We start from the raw sequence: 19896 nt of genomic DNA, 5'->3' as shown, positions 1-19896 counted from the left end.
ATCCACTACGGGGAAGGATAATAAAATAATGCAATTATTGAATATAGTGTAACTTTTTTTCCTTTATTAATAACTTTTATTCTTTCGTCAGTAATTTCTATCCTTGTCGCTATAGCTGTCTACTGAGAATCTTTAGAATCGCGGCACAATAACGATACGACGATAGATTTCAATGCTCTCAGTCGTTCGTTCGAAATCTCACAAAAAGGAGCAAGTATTTGTCGCATGTCCTCACATACATTCGCATCAAGTTAACATATATCATCCCGTTACAATGTGAACACATGTATATCGAGTACGATTGAATTCCCTTGCATGATCTTTTGCAATCTAATTTTATCGTTTAATATGTATGTGTGTATATATATATATATATTAGATTTCTTACATTCTAATCGAACGGTTATTATCAGTAGAAAATAAAACGGATTTAACGCATTGGTGTTGTAAGAAAACTAATATCGTAACAACGAAAATCCCATGTACATATTCGAAATGCACAAGTATAAGTAACAACGTCACACTGCACTATTCTACATATATAACGCTCTCCAATGAACAACAAGATAATGTTCACCCGCGAGTGAAACGTCGGGGACAGAATTGGCATTTGAAAAACGTGAACGAAGATCAAGTTTGGAGGAATTGGCGAGTACAAATTGCAAATAATAATACGTAATAATACGCAGACGTCGCGTTCTGCGAAATTAAAAAAGGCAATCGAGTGTACGAGTTAGAGCCATATAAATACGCGTGATTAATACGTGCGTCTCAAAGTACGTATCGTAATATCAAAGTTACAAACGGACTCGGTGTACTTAGGATAAAAATGCTTGAGACTTCTTACGGCACTACGTCTAAACTGCAGACTGAGGAGACATTTGCGGAAGGAAGATCAAACCTACATATCGTTCGGAAGTATTCAATCAGTCGCAACAGTCTCTGCGTTTCTATTGTGAGAGGTTTCGTCTTCAGGAATTGAGTGATCGTGTCACTTTCCAAAGTTCAACAAGTCATTGCGTAATAGTGTCAATGCGCAGTACTTTGCATATCGTTACATACATACACACACACACACACGTGTGTGTGTGTGTGTGTGTGTATATTAGATACCCCGTGACATTTAATTAATGAAAAATTTATTATACTTTTTTTAATTATATGACATACAAGAATTTAATATCTACAATTTTACAGATCTCATAACTCGCGATATCTTAAAGAATAAATAATATATTTGATCTTCTCCATAGTTTATAGCTTATTATTTAGCATTATTTAGAAATACGGCCGTCAAAACCGTCACAATTAGTCCGTCTCGTTATTGTTGGCAGAATCTTTCATGAAAAATGAACGACAGCTTACGGAAAGTGATGTCGCACTTAATATGCTTTTTAATATATATAAAGATTAATAATATAAACGGTTGACAATTTTTGGCGTGGTGCAATTGTGTATGGACATTCTCGTAGTACGTGTTAGTCTTAAATCTAAAAGAAAAGATATGAACATTTTTTTGTTAACTCTCTGAACCAATATTAATTGTTCTCGAAATATTTTTTTATGAATAAATATATACAAAAATATTTACAAAGAGAGAGAGAGAGATACATTTACACCACTAATGCAGTCGAATATCTCATGAGACAACTTAAATAATGGTGCGTCATAATTGCAATAATTTAGTTAAAACTTAATATTTCCTACGACAAATCTTTGATCAAAGAGCTTAAACAACTAAACAAATACTCGCAACTTATAATATTGCTGAAGCAAATCTTTTACATTAATAACATTACAGATCGTAAATTAAATTTTCTTTATACAATTTCTAACAAGGAAACGAAATAATAATCAATATCCCAACGGGATAAATGGACGAGACTGAATAATAGCACATGTTTTATAAACCCGATGTAAATTTAATAGGTGCACATACGCGTTATTTTTGTGCTCTGAAATAAAAAAAGGTTTGAATCATTTAGAGAAAAACTGTGGGAGTCACGAAACTAGTTTTACTATCGCCAGGATACAGTTAAAAAAATGACTGTTAAAAGTTAAGTAGTAGGCGATCATGTTAGATTATCCGTCTTTAAATCTGTTGATTTTATCCCGAGAGCATCCGGATTCTTCACATGTACAAGTTGAACTTCCGAATCGAGAACCTCAACTTGGACAAAGGCACGATTGACGTAGGTAATGCTTTATGCAAAATATTACCATATCAAAATTAAAACTCTCCCCGTTCATCAAAAACTAAAATAACAATAAATATAATCAAAGCGAATACTATGTTTTTTACAATGTACAATCGAAGTCCTGTCTCTTCCCTTTCGTTCTGTTAAAAATAGTTAAAAAGCACTATTTTTGCTCCGTAAACAAGAAATCATTCGGACACACCGGTCCCTTCCCGGCTCCAGTTTCCGCTAACCTCAGTTAAACTGTAATAAGTTCCTTATTAATTCACGCCTTTGGTGTACTCAGCTCTCAACTGGCCGAGCGTCACTTTTATATCGTGAAAACTCGGTCTCTTTTCTGGCTGTAAATCCCACGCCTGTTGAAGAACAGCATGACTCAGTATAATAATATTACAGAGAGAGAGAGAGAGAGAGAGAGAGAGAGAGAGAGTATAATAAAATTTATTGTAATAAAAATATATCTGTAGCTACCTGTCTCATGATGTCATAAACTTCTGGGGGACAGCCGTCCGGTGGTTCCATTTTGTATCCTTTCTCCACGCATTTTACAACGTCGGCTAAAGGCTAGAATTAATAAGTGAGTGTGAATTAACAATTCGTGTGGACAAAAAACGTGCTGCGTCTCGCTTGAAGCCTCACTGCAACAGTACTACTTACAATTCGCGGATACGGTACGCGACCAAAGGAATAAATTTCCCAGAGGAGAATCCCGAAGCTCCACATGTCAGACTTGTTTGAAAACTTCTGGAAACAGCAACGTGATGCATAATTATACCAATATACTTCGACACGGCCATGTGACGCAGCGCTACGTTATGTACGCGCATACACTTACGTTCTGTTTTAAAGCCTCCGGTGCGGTCCACTTGATCGGCAATTTCCCACCGTCGAGAGAGAAATTTTCATCCCGCGCCAGACCGAAGTCGGACACCTTGGCGGAATTGTCCTCCGCCACGAGGACGTTTCTCGCCGCTAAGTCTCGATGCACGACGTGTCTGGATTCCAGATACGCCATACCGGCACACGTATCGCTGCGATATAGTGAATACACGCGCAATTAATAATACACGAGATTAGCTTAGGTCGGCGAATGGATCTTGTATTTTCGCTTACGTACTATGCAAAGTTGATTTGATCCTTCCTCGAGACATGTAATCTTCCTCTCGACCGTAAGTAATCCACTAGGGATCCCTTGCTCATATACTCCGTAACCAGGTACATGTGTTGATTATTAAAAACGAGACCAAGTAATTTAACCAGATTGTCATGAATCAATGAGGTCATTAAGCTCGCCTCGGCCAGAAACCTCTGCGCCGCCTCGCTGTTGTCCTTCAGCATCTTCACCGCGACTCTCTCCCCTCGATAGACGCCCAGCAGCACGTCCCCGAATTCTCCCTTACCGATGCACTCCCTCAACTCTAGCTCGTGCGTCTGAATCACCCAGCCAGCCTCTACGAACGCCTTCGGGTCCACGCAGAAGTCCTGCTTGCCCTGCTTGGGTAGGGACTTGGTCAACTGCGTGCACAAACCGTCCGCGTCCTGCTCGTAATGCTCGACCAGCAGCGCCAGATTCTCGAAGAACTCCTCGTCGTCGATCGTCAACTGATTGTTCTTATACTTCACCCTGTAGTGCTGCACGCGGCCTTGGTAGCACACGCAGAGCGTGTAGTCCCCGGGAAAATTCGTCGACTCCCGGACTAGAAACAAACCGTCCTCTCGCGGCCGCAACAACCTTTCTGCCGTCTCCCTCGATATCTTTCCGTGGAACCATCTGCGCAAAAGAGGTACATAATATTCAATCGTCTCGTCTCGAGATATTATCTTCCTCAACTACATTTTTTTCTAAGTGATCTGATTCGCCTGACTCGTCTACTTGCAACTGTAAGCAATAAATAGCAAACTGGACTCTAATACATACGGCATCGCATTCAGCTTCACTTCATGCCGCGGATTGACCGGCAATGCGGTAGTGTTGCCCGGATTGATGGTGTTCGACGTGAGGATCACCGGCGTGGACGCAGTGTTCATGTGCGTGGTGATGCTCGGGGTGGTAACGCTCGAATGCGTGGTCATTGTCGGCGATACTGGATGGGACGGAATGTTACCTGTATTCAGGTTGGAAGGAACGCCGTGCTGTTGCTGTTGCTGCTGCTGCTGTTGTTGGATGCTGTTTTGTATGAGGGGATGGGATGTTACGTTTGAAGGGATAGTGTGATGATTTTGATTGCCGTCGAGCTTCGCTTGCCGCGCTGGCGCTGACACATTCGGGTATCCGCCACCCGCATTGTGGTACGTTGGCATGGCAGCTGCCACACAGTAGGCTCTATCAACCTGCGAAGATGAATGAAGCGCATTCATGAACGGACGTCATTTATCAGCGGCTCATTAAATGCGAGGCGCTCCGAGAATGTTCCGGCTGTCCAGTGCACAACTCACGACTCGTGCAAATGTAATGCGGAACGTGCCAAGAACATGATAAAAAGTTTGCCGCACTCAAATACGATTTTTACTTTCTTCAAGAAAATAGAAGAATTTTGAATACATAATAATCGATGCAAATAATCTTGTTAAAATAATTTGTAATAACGATTCCTGTAAACATCCTATTAACAGCTTGCATCTTTAATAACATGTTTCTCTCAAGATCAAGAACATAATGAAGAATCCTTTTGCCTGCTGCTATAAGACATTTAATTAACTTGTTGAACATGTTCGATGGATCCCTTAAGTTTTTCTGCGGGATAGTAATCACCAGTTAAAGTGCTTCTTGGCGAAAGAAGCCGCTTCCACGAGGCAAGTTTTCCGAAGAAAGAAAAAAGGATGTCAGACCGGTGCGAAAGACACGAACGAGGTGTAAAGCGATCGAGGGCCACTTCGAGAGACCAGAACGACTCAATTACACCGGACGCGGCGTAACGCGATTCTGCACGGAAGTGATAATTAATAAAACTCGTTAGGCAAATTAAACCCGATGCATAGTCAGCTGGGCGTATATATGTGTTCGCCAGTTCGCCGGTCGGGTTTTAATACGCCGGTAGTTACAGTCTAAGTGCCTATTGTTTCAAGGCGTACACACTATCGCGATGCTCATCCGCCGCATTACGATGTGTTACACGACCGTACATGGGACGTGTATGATAGGTGAGTCACACACCGGCCGCGTATTTTCGCAACGATCGTAATACGAATAAGCAAGCGCGTGGCGGCAGGCTTATAATTATCGGAGAACCTGACTAAGCGACATAATTTCCACGCGTTGCCTGATAGGGAAATCATCGCGATGGCCATTACGAGAGATCACAAATCACCGTGCTCGGCTAGCTCCAAAGCGTGTGACTGTACAGTCGCACTGTATATGTAATCAACTATATCTTCGCTTGAATTACACGTCCCAGAACGGAATCATCAAGCGATGTCAATTCATGCAGACGCAAAAGGGACTACCACCGTCAGTCTCGGATGAATGAAATGCAGAAAACGCTGCGGAGGAGTAATTTTTAACACACTGTTCATGGGAACGTATCTCTACGATATATACTAAATGTGTAGACGTTTTTGTAGCGTAAAACTGAGTGATATCAACGCCTGTAAGCACATATTTTTTCCAGGTTTTTCAAAATTAATTTTTAAGCCAGTGCACGCGTGAGACAGCGCTTTTATCAGAAGCCGGAGCTATCCAGGACCGGAAATATGTGACTCCGAGGTACAATGTGTTAAGGAAGGACGCCTCTCTCGGCTGCTCGAATTCTCGGCGGCGATTTTCCTATATTACTCTACGCTACACATCTGGTACATTATGATCAGGCACGGTAACAAGAGAAACAAATCCATCGGCAAATCCATATTGAATTATTCAACTGGAAGTCTATCCTTGGTCGGCGCCTGCGGAGCGGAAAGGGAGGGAAACAACGAGCGAGTTATGTCACGCGAGACGTACAGTCGCAGCGGCATATAATAATATGCGAATCGCCCGTAAGTTACGTAAGCCCGAATAGTCGCATTTCTGTCATGAGCTCCCTGGATTTCCAGAGATAAGCGACCGGCCAGAACCCGCCGCGCTGGGAAACGCGAGGCGCTAGGCGAAGTCCTTTAAAGCTGCAAATAAAAAACGAAAGAAAAAAAGGGAAAAAGAACAGTCGACCTCCTCGAGGATGAAGCGGATAACTTACGCGAGCTTACGTTCGTATCCGCTCGAGGCAGAATGGTGATAAACGCAGAGCGTAAAAAAGTGAAACGTCCGATTTTATGGGCCGGAGATGCGATACGAGATGTCTCGCGTATTTCCATCGCTGTCCTCTTCTTTTTTTCTCTCGTTAATATGGAATTTCGTTTCCCCAGAAAACAGATACTTGCACACGCGGCACTGTGTCCTCGTCAGGCGCGAAGTGCCTTGAATATCAATATTGAATCTGAATGCGCGCGAGCGAGGTGCACGCATGTAACACCGCGCTTCATCGCGCTCGTCAGACGACCCGGCCTCTGCGGTCGCATAGATTTCAAGCTAATGAAATTTATCATCGACTGCACGCGACGTTAATTTCCATCAGTACGGAACACGTGTAACAGAAGGGAGCGCGCTTTGTAGAACCGTCCTATCGCGTGCGACTAAAAGTGCCTGAAAGAGAGCTGTGCGCCACAAATTCGCTACCGTTTATGACTCAAACTGTCTGTCTGGTATGATTCAGAGGAAGTACGCAGCTTCGGCACTTTCTCATTTCGTATACGCGCGTATCCTGGAAATTTGATAAGTAAAACGTATATACGACATAAAACAGTTTTCAGGAAAAAATTTATCAACATTTGACAAATAACGAGAAAAAGATTGATCTCATTATAAAAAAAAATGTAGCTTTAGTTACGCCTTGCTTTAATACATTTGTTGTAATGGCACTCGTTATATTAAAATAGCTCGTAATTAACACCTCAAGTAATTACAATGATGCAAACGATTACGATAGATGGATTCTTCATCATCCATTATTCTCTCTTTATTATCTCACTAGAGAAAAAGAACGCTGCTCCTAACGTTTTCTACATTTCCAAGACCAGCACGCAATATAACGACATGTAATAAATATAATGGACCAACAAAAACACATTTTGCGTCACACATCATAAAACGGAGTAACTGAGGTTCCATCTATTCCAACAAACATGTTTATCAGAGGTATGAAGAGCCGCAAGGCAAGCTGAATATATTCCGCAAGGCAGACACTCTCGCGTGGTCAGTCAGCTTCGAAGGTCTAGCAAGAGAGAAAAAAAGTCAAGAAGAAGTTGGCGCATGACGACGATGTGCTCGACGACGACACACTTGTAGGGTATCTCGGGCAGGCCAAGAGAGTAGCACGGTAGCCGCCTCACTTAATCTCAGCAGAATACGCAGGCATAATTATGCGATTCGTATGCAGATTTCAAGGCTGGACTCGGAAGTCTCTGTTTACACGAGTGTTTTTCGAACTCTCGCTCGTGACTCACTATTGAGGCGCCTTCGTGCGAAGACCGCAGACCGCAATCAGCGTCGAGCACGTCTCGCGGGAGCTACGTGGTCACATTCGCACGTGGAAAGCCCCGCTTATCGCGAAAAAAGCAGCGCTTCCGTGTCCGTGCGATGCAGTTGTGAATGCGGTCGTAAGCTTCCCCAGAGTTGAACAATAATTGAGGTAATTGCGATTCTCGTGGCTTCCAACAAACGGGGCAAGAAAAGGGCTTCTTATGGGCGGCACAATGAGATGTGTGTTCTCATAAGAATCGCTAGAATTGCACGGGAATATCTGTATCCGAAGTAGCTCTTCCTGACGAAACCTGAGAGATATTTCCAGCTTCTCTCGTCACACATATAGTGAAAAAAAGTTACATAAAAATATCAAGAATATATTCTAATGAAGCAGAGCTTGATTAACGAGCATAGTCTCTCTCAATTACGAAGAGTAACCCGAGATGCTGACACCGAGAGGTCTCAAATAATACCAGCGCTACGACAAAACTGGCAATTAGACAAAACTCGGCGATCGAGGGGTCCGCAAAGTCACCCGCGAAGCGGCCGACGATACTCGCGATTCCGCGGGGCTCGATTTGCGCGAGGCTCGTGCACATGTGCCGGCCGGCACGCACCGCGTGATGCCTATTAATATCTCGCGGGCGAGCGTAAAAGGGCGCAAAGGCGAAAGGCACGGAAAGAGGCCAGGGAACGACGACGGAGGTGCAACAGATTCACGCGGCCGCATTCGCTCGCTCGCTCCTTCGTGTTGCGCGCTCTTTAACAGTACACGTTACTGTACCGTGACCCGCGTCGTTTTCCATCTGACGTTCAGCTGCGCGACTCCCCGGGGAACGACGTGCCGGTGCGAACGTGACTTTCTTCCTCTCGCTCGCTTCTTCCCGGCGCCCGCGAGAACTTCCGAATGCGCGACACGCCGAGAACTTTCGCGACGACGACGACGATGCGAGTAACACGCGGGACTGAGCCGCGAGGGACACCCTCCAGCTCCGCGCTGACAGTCCGTATTAGCTTGCTGACGCGAACGGGAACCGTGGAGGACCCGCCGCGGAATTTCATTAGTCACCTCTGTGTCACTGCAAGACGAAAAGTACGGAGTATCAAGGGGTGTCTCCCGGCGCTGCTCCCCGCGCGCAAATTCTTGGAGCAATTCGGAGCGTGCACGCCTCGACTTCTTCCCACCTCCGTCTTGTATCCCTTGCCTTGCGTTTCCTTCGCTTTACTTCCCTCGCTTCCTGACATATCTTTCTTCATGTTTCATTCATATTCTGGGCTCTACGTCGGCGCCGGCGGAGGCGAGCTACCGTCGAGCAACATTGAACAACATCGACGCAGATCGTATCGTGAAACTGCGTGAAACGCGAACGCCGCCGCTGCTGCTGAATAGCAGCATCGAGCGGCGCTTCGTACAAAGGGAGGATTGAAGTTGATACAGGGAAAAAAACCAGGGCGTTTTATCTTCCACTCGTCGGATCTCTCGTAACGTTAAAGCGTCTCGTGCTTACTGTCTCGCGTCTCGCGTGGCGTCAAATCAGGATGTTGCGCTAAATAGAACGGAGTTTACGAGCGTCATAATGGAACGCGAAATTTCTGACTTCCGCCGTTTATTACAGCGTTGATCTCTTCGCACCGTCTCATTTGAAGACGGAGATTAACCCGCGGTTGAGTACAGCGATTAATCTAGCGTAATGTTAGGTATCCTATGCAAACGTACCTATGCTTCGCACCGGGTATCCATCTTCTGAGAGTGCTGCTCCTCTGAAACAGAAACGGAAAAAGCATGTTCAGCTACGAAATTGGAACGACTCTCTTCTTCCGGATTTTGCGCATCTACGTAAACGAACAGTTTTCACAATATCCACGGGCAACAATTCGCGGATCGTTACGCGAAGAAAACAATCCGTGGCAACGCGATAAAACAGGCAACAAACAACAAGCGAACATCAGTAGTATATTTCATGAGGTGTTTATTACAATCGAGCATGTACCAAGTAGTCAACAGATAAAAATGCAAAACACGCCCGCGTGATTTCATCGTGGGCTAAAAATATTTTCCAAACGACCAGAGTTGCTCTTCCACGGATATTTTTAGATATGCAACGTTTGCAGAGTTTGCGGCGCAGAGTTGCGCGTTCTCGCAGTGCCTTTTTACTCGAGACTGAAACTGAATGAATTCGACAAGCGCAAACACGGCAAACAAATAGCCGCGGCAGGGAGGGAGAGCTTGGCAGGGAAACGACGTGGAAAAAACGGCGGCCGGTGAAAGAAGAGCATTTCCGTTCGCGGGGCTTAATTGCTCTCGCGCGCGCGCGCAACTGCGTTATTCATCGCGCGCGCGGGCGGCGCGGCATCGCCCGTTAACCGTATAATTAGCCAATTGCTAATTGCTCGAGTTCACATGAGTCTTGGCGACCGGGGCCAGCCCGCCCCGACTCGCAGGCATTAATCACTCGTCGACTCGTATAACCCTTCTTCCTCCGGATCGAACCGGGTCAACGTCAGATGGATCGAGACGCGAAAACGTGCGTTTCGACCAAGAGGCAATCGCGGGAGAGAGTTCATGGGCGTTTTATTGCATGGGCGTGAATTAATCTCCGGCCGAGTTAACTTCTATTTCTGTACCTCTGTGGATCCCTTTCATAAACATTCGTTAAAATTAGACTGAAGATGAGCGGATCCTCTCCGCCGACTTGCATGACTGCAATTTTAGAAACTTGCAATTGTAGATCTTATGTTCGTTATAATAAATGATTCGGGAATTGTTCGATTTATTGTATCGACTGTTATCTTCTTGTACATATTAAGACTTTTGTGACGCCACGCTCGCATCCATTTCCTTTCTTTCATTGCACCTATATGACGAATTTATTGCCTTGATGCGAGATTATTGTGTACGAATGCAACTGGAAAATGTTATTCTGATGAAACATAAATTACGTAAACGTTTACATGTATAAAACGCTCTGGACATAGAAGATTAAAGGGATAAGATGTTTGATGGAGATAAATAGCTGCTTTATAAAAAAATACTTTCTTCATACTCTAGCACATTAATACAGTAACAAGAGATTACATATTATACTACTGAAGCCAGTAGTTCAAATTATGTTTAGCTCAGCGCATTGCCGAGGTCTCGACCGTCATCCAGTAGCACTGCCTACTGTGTTGATCTCCGCTTCAGTTGACAGCATAACATAGAAAATACTTGAACGCTTCCAACATAACGTGACAATTCCAGAATCAGATTCCAAGAAGCAACCCAGGCAAAGATTAAATCAGACCACATCGGAGGCACAACCCATCAATCAAAATCCCATTCGCACTGGTCCCACGTTTCTCCTCGCATCTTCTCACAGGGTGAATCACGACTCAACTCGCAACCGGCAGGACCATCCGGCTAATCGAGAAAGCAGCCGCGAGTCGCGTCCGGGACGGCCGGCGCTCGCATTATCATCGTCGTTTCTGTCAAAATACCGCCTACTGTGGACGGGATAAAAAATCACGCCTGGAATCTAACCAAACTCGCGCGGTGCCGCGGGCCTCGCGCGAACGTCGCGACGCGTCCGGTCCGGGTCCGGGCATTCCGACGGCCGTGCGAGCGGCGCGCATCGACGACGATGTTTCGTACGTTTGGTATTACGTGCACGCGCAATGCGGTAATACACACCTAAGTGCGTCCACGGCGAGACGTACCGTGCAGCGAGACTCGGCGCTTGCACTCGCTCCTGGCCGTCTGACGATCAGATAACCTCCGCGCGGACACGAGCGGACGCGAGACACTGTGCTGCGGCAATCGTGGTGCGCCACACGTGCGAATACTCATGGAAAACTGCGCGGCGCGGTCGCGTAAACGCAAACACCTTGCGAGAAACGTCACTCACTCAGTCAAGTCGGGCGGCCATTTTGCTACGCACCACCAGAGTGAAGAGAGCACCTTGACTCGTGTGCACGGGGCCTACGGCGCGAAGTGCGCGCCTAGTGACACCGCCGCTGCCAACCGTCCGCGGACTGTCTCGAGAGATTCTCTGTGAACGGCCAATCGACGCTCTCCGTTTCGATTGACGATTGCATCGAAATCGCCGTTCAAAGGAGCAATAATATCGATCTCCGTTTCACTTATTGCGTTTCTACTTAAATTTTATTCGTACGCTGATTCTTTTTATCAATAATCCATTACGTCTTATTTGAAAACAAATTATGCTAGATGAGATAGATCGAGTTCCCTATACTCTGTCTCTCTCGATATGAAACGTCATTCATGACTATAGAAAAGTGCATGCGAAATGCGAATACTTGTCCCATTCCATGCATACATTTTACTGGTTGTCGAGCAAGATTTTCATGGGAGGTTAATTAGCAGAATGCAGATTTGTTCGTAGAAAATGAATCAGTTTTTTCTCGACAAGCGGATCGACTGTTACTGTCACTTGATCTGAAATAGCGGGGCAGTTTATCAAGCTATGCATTTTTTTGTTGAGAACTTGACAACGGATTTAACCTCACGACCCGAGTGCGTCTTTGAAAATTTAATTGTGGTTACCTGTAATCTCCATATGGTCGCTGTCCCTGTTGACAGTACGAGGTGCTTGTGATCGTTGTAAAATTTATCTCTGATCTCGTCGTGACACGATGGTGCCGCATTTGCAGATTTTATCGAATATTCTGCAGGTAAACGTCCATGATAATATTAGTATTAATAATAATAATACGAAATTACGGTCCACGTTGTATCAGATAGAAATGCTTGACATGTTGATGAATATTCATGTCAGTTTTTCGTAAAATTTATTTTTCTTTATTATTATTTCATAATTAACATTGTAATAAATATTTCATAACAAATAATAAATGTATGAATATTCTGTCATCGTTTACTGATTATTTAGTAATAATTCTTTGTGCTTTTATGCTCATATAAGTTTTGTGCAAGTATACTCGGTACTTAAAGAGAATAATACTTTTAGCGACTGGAAAATATAGAAAATGCAGCAACTGGTTACGTTTACGGTATTATGTACAATGGTACGCTCGTAGTCCTAACGTTCAGTATAAACTCGTGTGAAACCGACGAGAGTGAGGATGATAAGGAGAAGAGCATAACTGATTACACGACACTGCAACTAAATTTACCCGCAGACATTTATCTCTGCGGTATATTGCACATTGGTGAATGCAAAGATGTAAATCTTGATGTCTTCAAGGTAACAGACTTGGTTATTTGAAATAAAGGATTTTGATTTAATGCCATTTTGTCATTACAAAAAACTGCTAAAAATGATGCGAATGTTACATTATAATGGGTCTCGTACATGGATTAATAAAATGATACATATATTTGTTCAGGATATCGATATCACAGATAATCCATTACTTTTGAAGTATTCACGCAATACGTCGGATCTGCAAGCCTACTTTTACATGCACCAGAAACTGGAAGCTGTCAATAATCTCAGTATTATTAGCGAAGATGATATTTCTCAGCAATTTGTGTACGTCAGATTACAAGCGACTCTCCCGCTGATTGCCCAAGATGGAAACATGCTGGAAGCATTGCAGGAGTCGCGAAAAAATGTGAGATTTTTTAAATGTACATATATATATATATATATTTAATTAAAATATATTTATTTTAAAAATATATAATATATATTTTTAAGCTAATCTTTATTTGTTATATATGTACATATACTGTAATGCACGCTACTTTGTATTATTACAGATCGCATCCGGCAAGATAGGAATACATTTTCCTCTGAACGATACGTACCTCTTCAGAACTGATGATAACTCCAAACAGACGCCGATAAAAGATCTTGTGTCTGCGTCGAAAGACGAGAAATCTTCAGATCGGTTAAACAGTACCAATACCAACACTGTAGTACGTTTTTAATCCAAATCAGTACGCTATATATACATCTACCAAAACAATCATTCTTATTTTTATACATAATTGTAATTTTCTCAGGATGTTATAGACGCTAACATGCTACTGAAGATATCGGGTGAGAAAAATTCGGAGGAAGCTATCAAATATGCGCCTGTCTTGCAGCATATCAAAAGTGAGTACACCTGCAATAATATCTCACTCGTTACGATATAATAATCTATAAATATCGCAAGTACTCCACTCGAATATCGATATCGTACGTTACAGGAACCTTCGAGAGCCTAGAATGCAATCTACGCATCGACGCGCTGTCGCTGGTGAGCTTGAACGTGAGCTCGGCAGAGTTGCACGCGATTCTGGTGGAATCCGTTTGCCGGAACATTCGATTGATCGAGATGCAACAGGAAAATCAGTCGGAGAACGTGCAGCCGTCCATGAAATCGCCCGAGGTCATGCACTTCAAGCCTCAAGACTGTGGGCACTTGTTGACCATAGTCTATCCCGGCAATTCCAGTAGCACCGACACAGGTAAGACTCCTCGTCCGTTTGTCATTCGCCATGTGACGGGTTTCCTTGCTATTGGATCCTGATTTATTCGCTATCACCAAGCCTCTCGAAACATCACCAAACTTTCGCAGTAATATATGTGTTATCTATTTGCTCTTATGCAGACCAGTCATATAATTTCAGTGGAATATCGTAAGGCTTTGCACAAGGCGCTAGCGCTCGATTCGACCAGGCCGTACTTTCGACGTGGAAATGCAGTCAAGTTTAACGCGCAGCCGAATGAGATACTTGTGAACCCGCACCAGGCAATTTTGCATAAAGGTGGGCAAAAAGGATTTTTGTGCTTTAATTTTTTCATTTGCGCGCATGTACTTGATTGTCGTTTATTGCATCAAATTATACAATTTTTTTCGGTACATCTTTTTTTATTAATCAGGTGTCGCGGGAAAAGTCAGTGTCGCGTACGGCTTGTATACGTATCATCACTATATGCAAGATAATGTTGATGATAACGGATGGGGATGCGCCTACAGGTCTCTTCAAACGATCGTTTCGTGGTACAGGTAATAAAGGAAATTCGCAAATATTAAAGGACAGTCGCAAATTGTAGTCCAGCGGTGTTCCAGCAAAGAGCATGTATAAATAACCGTGAATAAATTTTGTCATTGCAGATTACAGGGCTATACTGAGGTACCAATACCCTCTCATCGTGAAGTACAGCAATGCCTGTACGATATAGGCGATAAGCCTTCAAGCTTTGTTGGCAGTAGACAGTGGATCGGTTCGACCGAAGTAAGTTTCGTGCTTCAGTCCACTCTCAACATAGACACGAAAGTACTTTGTGCATCGAGCGGGGACGAGATGTCGGCCTTATTTCCGCAGCTCGCTAATCATTTCGATACGCAAGGCACGCCTATCATGATCGGTGAGCGTTCGCTTCCCGTTTTATTCCACGAGGAAGAATCAAGACCGAAGTGTCAATCTTTTGCTTTATAGGTGGAGGCGTATTAGCTCATACAATCCTAGGCGTAAGTTACGACGAGCAATCCGGAGAGGGAAAATTCTTGATTTTGGATCCGCACTACGCGGGAGCGGAACATTTACCCACCGTGGTAAACAAGGGGTGGTGCGGATGGAAGACGAAAGACTTTTGGAAAAAGGATGCATTTTATAACATGTGCCTTCCGCAGAGACCTATAACCTTCTGATACTGAAAATGCCACATTGTACATAACTAAATTTTTCAAATGTAATTAAAGCGAAATTTTTTTCTGAATATTTAATTACACACACCTGTGTATAGTACATGATTCTCACAATATATTGTAGCATTGCAATACTTGTAAGACGTTACTTCACCTGTGCCACATGCTGCGATGGAATAAAACTAGTGAACGGACACGTATACTTTCTTGTAAAGAAGATGAATACTCGTGAGAGAAGTTGTACAAAATTTAATTAAGAAAAATGTTTCTGGTAACGGGAATAGTTGTTTCTTTAATTTAAAGTCTCGTTACATAGCCACACGCTAAATTACAAATTTTAATTAAATTTCATATTTATAATTATTTTACAGTCGCTGCATGTTGTTGTTACACGTAACTTGTAAGTTTAAACGTAATACGGTGTATTCTCATTTCCCTACAGAGTTTTGCAATAGCTGCGCAAAACGATTGGTAACAAACAGGGAAACGTCTATGAATCTGTCGACACAATTATGTATGCAAGTCTCTGTGCGACCATCCAATTTGCTTCCAGGCTTATCAACGCATTTGTCCCAGCAAAAGTCGTTGAACTCGTGGATCTAAATTTTTAAAGAGATTTTCGTATACAATTTTTGCTTCATAAATAAACTAATCTCTCTATGCTAAATACGTAAACTTTTCTCACGAAAAATATGACGTGTCATCGTGTAAAATCACATTTAAATAATCTGACGCACTGGCTCGAATGCAATTCGATGGAATCTACGTAGAATATATTTGTGTATGCATTAAACGTTTACCTGTGCATTAAATTGTGCCTTTTGCTTCTCGACCATCAAAAGTTCTGCCAGTTCGGAATCCATTCCTTTGGTATTATCATTGTCGGTGAAAGAACTATTGTCAAATAGATCCGACATATTTAAAAATTGCAGCAAACCGGCGGAATAGGAAATCCTAATTACGTATGAAAATACAAATCCCTTCCGGGAGAGAATTTTACACGTGGTTATCAATGGTCGAATTTCTACTTGAGTGACGATACTGACCTGCGCTCGCAAACGGCACTCGTTGCGACATCTATTCGAATTCGTTATAATTAATTAGAGGAATAGCGCGGTTTGCTTCAAAAATCAGTTGCAACAAAAATTCTACAATGGATTTTGTTAACAAATAAAACTGGTACCCGTGATATTATTTACCAGAAATAATTTTTATTCATAAAATCTATTTTCTATTATTTATTGTTCCGTGAGTTAAAAATTGAAAAGTCATATTATTCGCTCGAAGGATTCTCGGTGGTGTATGCTGGTGTATGCATGGTGCGCGTATGTGTGTATTGTACGTGTGTTTGAAACCATAACCTCTGCGCGATCACATGTAACGTGATCAAGGCGGGGAATCAAATTTCCGTCGAGAATTTTCACGTAGTCGAGATGCCGAAGAAGAAAACCGGCCAGAGGAAGAAGGCCGAGAAGCAGAAGCTTCGGCAGAAGGAGATCCGGGCGGCGAAGGAACAGGTCGACCTGGCCAAGTACCCTTGCAATTCCGTGATGGTGAGTATCAGAGTCGATTATCGCGTAGCGAGCGACCAGGATACGTCGTGGCTAACGACATGACTCCCCACGTGTCTCTCCGCGCCGCAGGAATGCGACAAGTGCAACAAGAAGCAAAAGAGCCGCGCCTTCTGCTACTTCTGCCAGAGCCTGCAGCGTCTGCCCATGTGCGCGCACTGCGGCAAGATCAAGTGCATGCTGAAGACGGGGGATTGCGTGGTGCGCCATCCGGGTGTCTTCACCACGGGACTAGGCATGGTGGCAAGTAAATCTGCATCCTTTTCGAGTTCGAGAGACCTCCCTTTCCTCGTATCGAGTGCTACTGACGTACCAGCTGTCCAACCGATCGTTTCAGGGAGCCATATGCGATCACTGCGAAGCCTGGGTCTGCCACGGGAGACGTTGCCTCACTACGCACGCGTGTACCTGTCCGCTAATGGACGCTGTCTGCCAGGAATGCGAGAGAGGCGTTTGGGATCACGGTGGAAGGATATTCAAGTGTTCGTTCTGCGATTGTTACCTGTGCGAAGACGATCAGTTTGAGCACCAGGCATCCTGTCAAGTGCTGGAAGCCGAGAGTTTCAAATGTAATGCAACAGAGAGCACATAGTGACTGTGGCAGAATTGACTTCAAAGTCATTTGAAATTTTAGGTCAGTCGTGCAACCGCTTGGGACAGTACTCTTGTCTCAGATGCAAGACGTGCTACTGCGAGGATCACGTTCGCAGGAAAGGTTTCAAGTATGAGAAGAATAAGGCTATTCCCTGTCCAAAGTGCAGCTACGAGACATCGCAGACCAAGGATCTAAGCATGTCCAGTAAGCTTTAATCGGATAACGCAATTGATTGCTTGATTGTAGACACTAAATTGCTTTCATTTCCTTGTTTCTTTACAGCGAGAAGCCACAAGTTTGGCAGACAGAATCACGGCGGCCCGTCTGAATCCGACGATGAGAGCGGGTACAACGATTATGGTGAGCGGAAATTCTATTCGGAGATCTTGAAATTTCCAGATTCAACAAATTATTGATACGCATGTAAATTTTCTTATAGGAAATCAAGATTCTTGTTACGGTACTGGTAATTACGTCAACGATGACGAGGATGAGGACGATGACGATGACGACTATGACGATGACGAAAATGATGACGATGAAGATGCGGAGGATGACGAATCGTCGAGCGCGGACGAAGAGAAGAAAGATAGCAAGATGCAACAGGCAGAGAGCAATAATGAGAGCAAAGCTTAACGCAAACGTTTAAGAATATACGAGATAGCAATAATTGAGAAGAACGTTAATTGTTCAATGTGCAAATTGTGCAGAGGGAATTCTTGATGGTGCAAAGTGCTCGAAAAAAGAAATGAGAAATTAAAATAGGGATATTCTTGAAAATGGACAATGAAAATATTTTGTATAATAAAAAAAGTTTGCTTTACTAGGGATATAAAGATTGAGTTCCTAATATATAATATACGCCACAGAGTCGAGTTTAATGATTCTTAGAAATAGTGATAATATGAAAAACCTTGCGATTGCATAACAAGATGGCAACTGTGCAGAAATAAACGTTTATTGTACATGACGAATTTTATGCAGCTTAAATAAAAGATCTTAGAAAATCACATACACAATCGTAACGCTTGTACATTTGAATGTAACATTTTAATGTACATTTAATGTTCGTTATACACGTAACGTTGTGTACTCGGATGGAAATGCGAAAGTATGGGAGCCGAGGGCGTTGACACTGGGTAGTAGTCCAGCGTTCGGTACGATGTTCCAAGATAACGTCAATGTTACGTTCTTGTTTCCCCTGCAAAGACACGACAGTACGTGTAATAAAATATTCAAAAATTCCAGAAATTCTGTCTGCCTCATGATCAATTTCATGTATCTCACCTGAGGCCTTTGCCATCATCCCAAAAGTAATACTTTGTGTTCATGTTCTTGAAATCGAGCACGGCGTTGTCGCCACGAAGCACTATCTTATCCCATAGCACTACCTGGCAACAAAGAACGAGACAATAAAATTAAGATTATATCAATTAGACTATATGAATTAATAAAAATTAAATATATAGACGAAGAAGACATGCCTGATTAAACTTGTTGTTTTCTGTCTGATACTCTGCAGTGAGATACAGGAACAATTGCTTAACATTCCAGTTAAATAACGGAGTGAGATGTATATAAGCTTTGTAAGGAAAATAATTAGAGGTTACATGAACGAAATTCTGGATTTTAATAGCACACAAATGATCAAGACAATCGTATGATACTGCGTTCAAAGGATATCAGTTTGTAAGTCGAACGTCAGGTAGCCCAGATCGTTCTTTTCCCTAGACGCACTGTAATCTGGCACATTTTTTCTGCGAAACAAATCACGTTAACACGGATAGCGTTCCTATTTCCTTTGCGGAACTAGATGCAAGATTAACACAATCATTAAAAGATATCGACGAATAAATTCGTATTGAAGCGGACGAATCCACTGTTGCAATTCCGCTAAATTTACTCGGCGACAGCAATATGGTTCCCGCATGCGGACGCGTATAATTAATTAAATTTTAAGGACGGAATTTAAGTAAGGACGCAATGAAATTGTGCTGATTATACTTACACAACAACTTTAACTGTGTTCAACGTCGTGTTCGCTCTGTAATCGATGAACACTGTCGAGAGGAAACAACAGAAAGTGAGGCAGGCCGACACGCTTAGCGTGTATGCTAAAATAGCGTTTCCACGTGTTAGAACTGTATGCATTATTGTGTCTGGCTACCGTCAGTGGGACCGTGTGTTTTCTGTCAAATTAAAACAACTCAATCTGTGCAGCTGTGCCTCGACGGATTTCTAACCAATACGCATTGTTTTCACGATCGGAACTCCAACGTCAGCAGTTCAACGTGACAACCACCGGTTTGCGTTCGCAAATGAATCCCTAATGTCACGATTAATTTATTCCTTTTGTCTCTCGCGTTCGACTGTGCCCTCACGCTTCGTTAGAATAAGACAGACACATTACTCGTGACACTTCGAACGAAGAAGAAG

The 19896-nt window shown here is 43.2% G+C and overlaps 5 protein-coding genes across 7 annotated transcripts; 2 read left to right on the top strand and 3 right to left on the bottom strand.

Moving 5' to 3' along the window:
* Positions 1 to 42: 42 nt before the first annotated feature.
* Positions 43 to 11643, bottom strand: LOC105279228 (tyrosine-protein kinase CSK). Of its 3 annotated transcripts, none has more exons than XM_011338870.3 (8): positions 11363 to 11643; positions 9410 to 9453; positions 4117 to 4529; positions 3316 to 3969; positions 3034 to 3229; positions 2856 to 2939; positions 2670 to 2762; positions 43 to 2554 (listed from the first exon to the last, which is right to left on the bottom strand). In XM_011338870.3, the coding sequence occupies exons 3-8, from the start codon at positions 4497 to 4499 to the stop codon at positions 2459 to 2461; spliced, it is 1506 nt and encodes a 501-aa protein (XP_011337172.1). In that variant the 5' UTR covers positions 4500 to 4529; positions 9410 to 9453; positions 11363 to 11643; the 3' UTR covers positions 43 to 2458. The 3 variants fall into 3 exon arrangements, with proteins under 3 accessions (XP_011337172.1, XP_011337170.1, XP_011337171.1); XM_011338868.3 differs by having other exon boundaries at positions 2856 to 2942; positions 11363 to 11642; XM_011338869.3 differs by having other exon boundaries at positions 2856 to 2942; positions 11577 to 11596.
* A 194-nt stretch (positions 11644 to 11837) lies between these two features.
* On the top strand, positions 11838 to 15428 carry LOC105279227 (probable Ufm1-specific protease 2). Its single transcript, XM_011338867.3, has 10 exons — positions 11838 to 12363; positions 12660 to 12896; positions 13039 to 13266; positions 13415 to 13573; positions 13661 to 13754; positions 13850 to 14110; positions 14273 to 14410; positions 14526 to 14652; positions 14761 to 15014; positions 15086 to 15428. The coding sequence occupies exons 1-10, from the start codon at positions 12325 to 12327 to the stop codon at positions 15295 to 15297; spliced, it is 1749 nt and encodes a 582-aa protein (XP_011337169.1). The 5' UTR covers positions 11838 to 12324; the 3' UTR covers positions 15298 to 15428.
* A 131-nt stretch (positions 15429 to 15559) lies between these two features.
* LOC105279226 (mitochondrial import inner membrane translocase subunit Tim8) lies at positions 15560 to 16341 on the bottom strand. Its single transcript, XM_011338866.3, has 2 exons — positions 16095 to 16341; positions 15560 to 15893 (listed from the first exon to the last, which is right to left on the bottom strand). The coding sequence occupies exons 1-2, from the start codon at positions 16209 to 16211 to the stop codon at positions 15723 to 15725; spliced, it is 288 nt and encodes a 95-aa protein (XP_011337168.1). The 5' UTR covers positions 16212 to 16341; the 3' UTR covers positions 15560 to 15722.
* Positions 16342 to 16541: 200 nt separating this feature from the next.
* LOC105279224 (zinc finger protein 330 homolog) lies at positions 16542 to 18455 on the top strand. Its single transcript, XM_011338863.3, has 6 exons — positions 16542 to 16847; positions 16938 to 17108; positions 17203 to 17434; positions 17500 to 17664; positions 17743 to 17820; positions 17900 to 18455. Exons 1-6 carry the CDS (start codon positions 16728 to 16730, stop codon positions 18094 to 18096), a joined length of 963 nt encoding a protein of 320 aa, XP_011337165.1. The 5' UTR covers positions 16542 to 16727; the 3' UTR covers positions 18097 to 18455.
* Positions 18401 to 19851, bottom strand: LOC105279225 (signal peptidase complex subunit 3). The gene is made up of 5 exons (XM_011338864.3): positions 19469 to 19851; positions 19144 to 19217; positions 18945 to 19033; positions 18748 to 18851; positions 18401 to 18661 (listed from the first exon to the last, which is right to left on the bottom strand). The coding sequence occupies exons 1-5, from the start codon at positions 19609 to 19611 to the stop codon at positions 18532 to 18534; spliced, it is 540 nt and encodes a 179-aa protein (XP_011337166.1). The 5' UTR covers positions 19612 to 19851; the 3' UTR covers positions 18401 to 18531.
* Between the last annotated feature and the right edge of the window lie 45 nt (positions 19852 to 19896).

Source organism: Ooceraea biroi, chromosome 5, assembly GCF_003672135.1.
Source record: "Ooceraea biroi isolate clonal line C1 chromosome 5, Obir_v5.4, whole genome shotgun sequence".
NCBI classification, from domain to species: domain Eukaryota; kingdom Metazoa; phylum Arthropoda; class Insecta; order Hymenoptera; family Formicidae; genus Ooceraea; species Ooceraea biroi.
The sequence above is the reverse complement of the archived record's forward strand: the minus strand, read 5'-3'. Positions and strand labels throughout refer to the sequence as shown.

What these genes read in the sequence shown, in the direction of transcription:
- LOC105279228 (XM_011338868.3), bottom strand. Translation starts at nt 4,499, where the DNA reads ATGCCAACGTACCACAATGCGGGTGGCGGATACCCGAATGTGTCAGCG. An exon ending in GTGAAGCTGAATGCGATGCC is followed by an intron (nt 3,970 to 4,116) that starts GTATGTATTAGA and finishes TCTTTTGCGCAG; the next exon opens with ATGGTTCCACGGAAAGATAT. An exon ending in GCGTACCGTATCCGCGAATT is followed by an intron (nt 2,763 to 2,855) that starts GTAAGTAGTACT and finishes TATTAATTCTAG; the next exon opens with CCTTTAGCCGACGTTGTAAA.
- LOC105279227 (XM_011338867.3), top strand. Translation starts at nt 12,325, where the DNA reads ATGGTGCCGCATTTGCAGATTTTATCGAATATTCTGCAG. An exon ending in TTTTATCGAATATTCTGCAG is followed by an intron (nt 12,364 to 12,659) that starts GTAAACGTCCAT and finishes TAATACTTTTAG; the next exon opens with CGACTGGAAAATATAGAAAA. An exon ending in TTCCAGTAGCACCGACACAG is followed by an intron (nt 14,111 to 14,272) that starts GTAAGACTCCTC and finishes ATATAATTTCAG; the next exon opens with TGGAATATCGTAAGGCTTTG.
- LOC105279226 (XM_011338866.3), bottom strand. Translation starts at nt 16,211, where the DNA reads ATGTCGGATCTATTTGACAATAGTTCTTTCACCGACAATGATAATACC. An exon ending in AGGCACAATTTAATGCACAG is followed by an intron (nt 15,894 to 16,094) that starts GTAAACGTTTAA and finishes TTAAAAATTTAG; the next exon opens with ATCCACGAGTTCAACGACTT.
- LOC105279224 (XM_011338863.3), top strand. Translation starts at nt 16,728, where the DNA reads ATGCCGAAGAAGAAAACCGGCCAGAGGAAGAAGGCCGAGAAGCAGAAG. An exon ending in CAAGGATCTAAGCATGTCCA is followed by an intron (nt 17,665 to 17,742) that starts GTAAGCTTTAAT and finishes GTTTCTTTACAG; the next exon opens with CGAGAAGCCACAAGTTTGGC. An exon ending in GAGCGGGTACAACGATTATG is followed by an intron (nt 17,821 to 17,899) that starts GTGAGCGGAAAT and finishes ATTTTCTTATAG; the next exon opens with GAAATCAAGATTCTTGTTAC.
- LOC105279225 (XM_011338864.3), bottom strand. Translation starts at nt 19,611, where the DNA reads ATGCATACAGTTCTAACACGTGGAAACGCTATTTTAGCATACACGCTA. An exon ending in AACACAGTTAAAGTTGTTGT is followed by an intron (nt 19,218 to 19,468) that starts GTAAGTATAATC and finishes TTTGTTTCGCAG; the next exon opens with AAAAAATGTGCCAGATTACA. An exon ending in AAAACAACAAGTTTAATCAG is followed by an intron (nt 18,852 to 18,944) that starts GCATGTCTTCTT and finishes CTTTGTTGCCAG; the next exon opens with GTAGTGCTATGGGATAAGAT.